This window comes from Dipodomys ordii, unplaced genomic scaffold, assembly GCF_000151885.1.
Source record: "Dipodomys ordii isolate 6190 unplaced genomic scaffold, Dord_2.0 Scaffold34, whole genome shotgun sequence".
NCBI lineage: Eukaryota > Metazoa > Chordata > Mammalia > Rodentia > Heteromyidae > Dipodomys > Dipodomys ordii.
The window spans coordinates 9,953,885-9,958,732 of NW_012267250.1; the positions used below are offsets into that span (position 1 = coordinate 9,953,885).

At 39.7% G+C, this 4,848-nt stretch overlaps 1 protein-coding gene across 1 annotated transcript in view; it reads left to right on the top strand.

The window, feature by feature from the left end:
- Positions 1-4,848, top strand: part of Arid5b (AT rich interactive domain 5B (MRF1-like)) — a 182,275-nt gene that overhangs the window by 88,400 nt on the left and 89,027 nt on the right. The window contains exon 4 of the mRNA XM_013017164.1: positions 445-675. Within this exon, the coding sequence (XP_012872618.1) occupies positions 445-675 (231 nt within the window). The remainder of the gene's footprint in view (positions 1-444; positions 676-4,848) is intronic.

A 4,848-nucleotide genomic window follows, 5' to 3' on the forward strand; every position in this document is an offset into this window, starting at 1 on the left:
AAGAAAGAAAGAAAGAAAGAAAGAAAGAAAGAAAGAAAGAAAGAAAGAAAGAAAGAAAGAAAGAAAGAAAGAAAGAAAGAAAGAGGGGCTGGGAAGGTGGCTCAGTGGTAGAGCACTTGCCTTACATGCATGAGGCCCTGGGTTCGATTCCTCAGACCACATAACCAAAAAAAAGAAAAAAGCCAGAAGTGGCGCTGGTAGAGCGCTAGCCTTGAGTTGAAGAGCTGAGGGACAGAGACTAGGCCTGGAGTTCAGGCCCCATGACCGGACCCCCCCCCCAAAAAAAAAAGAAAGAAAGAAAAAAGATAAAGAAGAGAGAAAAGAAAAGAGAGGGAGGGAAGGAAGGAAATAAGGGAAAGGAAGAAAGACGGCTAGAAATATTTTCACTGATACTGTCTTTGTTGGAGGGAAGAAGGCAATGAAAGTGTTTTCTCATTTTTCTAGGGGAGGACGAGGAGGAAACGAACGTGATCGTTCTCAGCTACCCTCAATACTGCCGGTACCGCTCTATGCTGAAGCGCATCCAAGATAAGCCATCTTCCATTTTAACGGACCAGTTCGCCTTGGCCCTGGGGGGTATCGCCGTGGTCAGCAGGAACCCCCAGATCCTGTACTGTCGAGACACCTTTGATCACCCCACTCTAATAGAAAATGAGAGTATATGCGATGAGTTTGGTAAGTCTTTGTTCCTATGTGAAACTTGTGCATCTGAACCGTTGTTTTTCAGTTCTTGTGAAGAGCAGTGATGGAGAACGGGGCTCATTTTCACAACCCCATGTGCTACAGCACCCCTCCCATCCCTGACCTGATTGCAGCGTAGCCTTCTTGCCAGCCTCCATTCACCATGGGTAAAAGATTATTATTTAGAATTTGTTGTTTGATATAGTCTGAAGTCGCCTGGTCAACCTTGAAATTGGACGGGAAGCATTCATGTTTTTCCTTAAAGAGCTTAGGCTATATGAATGATTATTTTTTTTAAAAAACTAACTCTTTTATAAGGTGCTGTAAAAATGCTCAAATTATAATCACTTGGGCACCATAATGTGGATAGATGGATGGTGGGTGACTGGATGATGATGGATGGGTAGATGGATACATGATAGAACTTTCTTCATATATACATATTTACACTCATACTTGTAATCAAATTTACACAATGCCCACAAAATGTGTATGTGTGCACACATATCTTCATCTACATCTCTATCTAGCTGGCTTGTCACATGTCACTCTACACCAAAGGCCTGGGGCAACAAAGATACCACATCTCAGTTTGGGAAACCTTGCATGGTTGCAGTAACTGATGAGGAGCAAGTCCAGACAGCTTCTCTCACATCTTCATTTCTCATCCTTTTGTTAAAGAGATTGGATTATACCAGAGGTTCTTCACAATCAGAACTCTTCTATATACAGAGGTTTACACAGCCCCCCACCCTTATGCTGCTCCTTCTCTGGGAGTGGCTGCCATATATATATATATATATATATATATATATATATATATATATATATATATATATAGGATGATAGATCCTTGTGGAATCCCTAATAGACCTGGGTAGAGATAATCTTAGGTAGAACATCCAGCATAGCCTCCCTCTGAGCTAGACCATTTCCCTGATGCTATTGGCTTCTGTTTCCCCAGCAATCCCCAGTTTGTAGATTATCCAAACTCAAATTATTCTGCTCAGTTGTTATAGATCTCAATGCGGTTCAGAGAATCTACTGTAGACTCTCTGATTTCATTTGTCATGACTCCAGGAACCCAGTTAGAGGGACTTAGTAAGTACATGTGTTTGTACAGGAGAAGCCAGGATAAAAGGATGAGGTAGGATGATCTAGAAGGGGGAAAGCAGAAGTATATATATATATATATTTCAACTCATCATAGTCCAAGGGTCATGACTTTTTTATGTAAATTGTTTTTTCAGATTTTTTAAAACAACTCTGACTTATTAAATGGCTCAATTCAAGAGGGTAATCATGTGTGTACAAGTATGTTTTCCTTCTTTAAAGTAATGCCTATTGCCATCTTTTTAATATTCACATAATTTTTATTTAAGCCAAACAGATGTATCTACTATATTTTAAAATATCCACTCCTTTTAAGTCACCACTTAAAAATGTCCCCCTTTTCAGTGTTTGAGAAGTTTTCTTCTTTATCCCCTACGCCCAAATCCTGTGTTCTGTTTGTCTCTCAAGAGATCTCTAAATTCCTGACAGGAATAAAGCTGAAAGAAAGTGCTCCCTCTCTCTCTCCCTCTCTCTCTCTCTCTCTCTCTGTCTCTGTCTCTCTCTCTCTCTCTCTCTCTCTCCTATAAGAGTATTCAGAATTAGAATTTCACAATGTCATATAATGAAAAAAATTTTAACCTTTTGGCTAATTTAAGAGTTATTAGTCATTGAGTTGCAAAGCTGTTACATCTAGAATTGGTAATAGAAAGAGGTTCCAATTCAACAGCAATCATAATAGCTGTTAAGAGTTACTAAATTAGTTTTAAATGTTCTCACAAACACAAGCATCTGACTTTTGAATGTTTTCCTGAACTTTCTTCTGGTGTAGTTAATTTTAATACTGTCTTTCTTCTTCAGCCTCTTCAAGTGGAAGTTGTTTGGGAAGTTCCTGGAAGAACTTCTAGAGGCTAGCTTAATTTTTAAAGGTTTTTTCAAGGTTCAGTTTGTGCTTCAAATAGTTTGTGCTTCTTGAAGTAGTTCACATAGCAATAATGACTTATTTCCAGTCCGTCTATGGCCGTCCAACATGCTTTCCCCATCTCCCACTGTCAGTCCAGCATCTAAAATTCCAGAAAACACTCTTTTCAACCTCCAACTGGTTGTATTTGGAAATGACATGCTTTTAAAGTATTTGTTAAAAAATGTGGCATTGGGTTTCTCCAACCAACTAACAGTTGGTGGAAGAACATAAATTTAATTAGTGACTAGCATTAAACAAATGTTCCTAATATTAAACACTGCCAGATGACTGAAACACTTCTGTCAGATTACTGAGAGTGCCAGGGGGCCCACAGATGAATTTTCTACACAGTATATATTCTGTGCTGCACGTTTGGTGACTTCAGTAATTGGTCAAATGTAATTTAGGTAACAGTATGGCTAGGCTGTAAAAATCAAATTTTATTGGCCATATCACCAGGTGGATGAATGGCAGAACTGATGGCAAAGACTTTATAGCATTTAGCAGCTACACCTTTGACACACGAAATTCATAAATTGCCATAAAATACCTCCAAGGTCCTTTTCAAAAAAGGACAGTGTCTGTTTGCTTATGCTTGAATAATGTTTATTTTATTAACTAATATAGCTTTTGCTTTCTTCTTTGAAATGGCATTATGGAGAGGGACTGAGAGAGAAGTGCATAAAAGATAAAAAAAATTTAAAAATAACCCTTGATTATTTGGGAAGATTTAAGGTCACATTTAGGAAGAAAGGATTATTGCACCTGAAAGGTTAAATCATGTATTGTAAGAACATCACTTAAGTGGGGATCTGGTGAGTGGCACAGAAAGCCCGTGGAATAGAAGTAATTTAGCAATGCAATTGAGGTTTCTGGAGATGGCAGTCAGGGTGAAGGGCCATGAAAATTTTCACAGGAAGGGAGAGCTCAGACTGGTTTTGTTTATTTTATGAGGTACTGAGGTTTGAACGCAGGGTCTTGCACTTGCTAAGCAGATACCCCATGGCTAAGCCATGCCCCAGCTCTTTTCACACTGGTTCTTTTGAGATAGGGTCTCTCTCTCTCTCTCTGTCTCTCTCTCTGTCTCTCTCTATCTATCTTATGCACACACACACACACACACACACACACACACACACACACACACCTTCAACCCATATCTGGACTATAATACCATATCTAGAATGATAGGTACATGCCATTATGCTCAGTTTTGTTTGATTTTTTAACTTTTTGCCTAGTGTGGTCTTGGCACCATGATCCTTCTGATCTCAGCTCAGTCTTTCCTGGAAATGACAAGGATACTTCACCTCTCCCAACTATCATTTGAAAAGGCGTCTGGCAAACGTTTTGCTCAAACTGATCTTGATTCTTTTCTTTTGGTCTGAGACTAGGACTCAAACTCAGCTCTTAATACCTTTTTCTCATTTGCTAGTGTTCTACCAACCAAGCCACATGCCTCCAACCTCTGGTCTTGACTCTTGATCATCCTGATTTCAGCTTTCCAACTAGCTAGATTACATGCACGAAACACTGTTCCGAGAGAAAGAGAGAGAGACAGAGAGAGAGACAGAGAGAGAGAGACAGAGAGAGAGAATATACCAGAATTAGGGATAACACTCAGAGCCTCATGCTTGTTCAGCTAGTACGCTACCTCTTAAGCCAAACTTCTAGCCCAGTTTTTTTTGTAGTTAAAATTGGAGTCTCTCTCAGACATTTCTACCCACACTAGCTTCAAATAGCAATCCCTGGAATCTCAGCCTCCTGAGTAGCTAGGATTATATATGTGAACCACCCGTGCCTAAAGATAGGCATGAGGGTTTGGGAAATCTGTTGGAAGTGTTGATTCTTAAAACCTATGTCTTAACTCTCAGCATTGCAACTGGTTGTATTCATCCTGGTTCAACTATTGATCTCTCTTGGGTGTGTTATGCCTTGGGTCAACTTCACTTAAAGGTTTGTAAATGGTCTAATATCCTCCCTACCAGTGAGTCGTGGATGTGAGTCAGTCGACCAGGCCCAGGGAAGACCCAGGCTTTTGAATGTGGAACAAGCTTTCTCTCTTGAATAGGAATGATTCCACATTTTCTTCCAGTGACATCTCTATAGCTTACTTTCATTCCCAGAATCCATCCCTGGAAGAGATTTTCCTC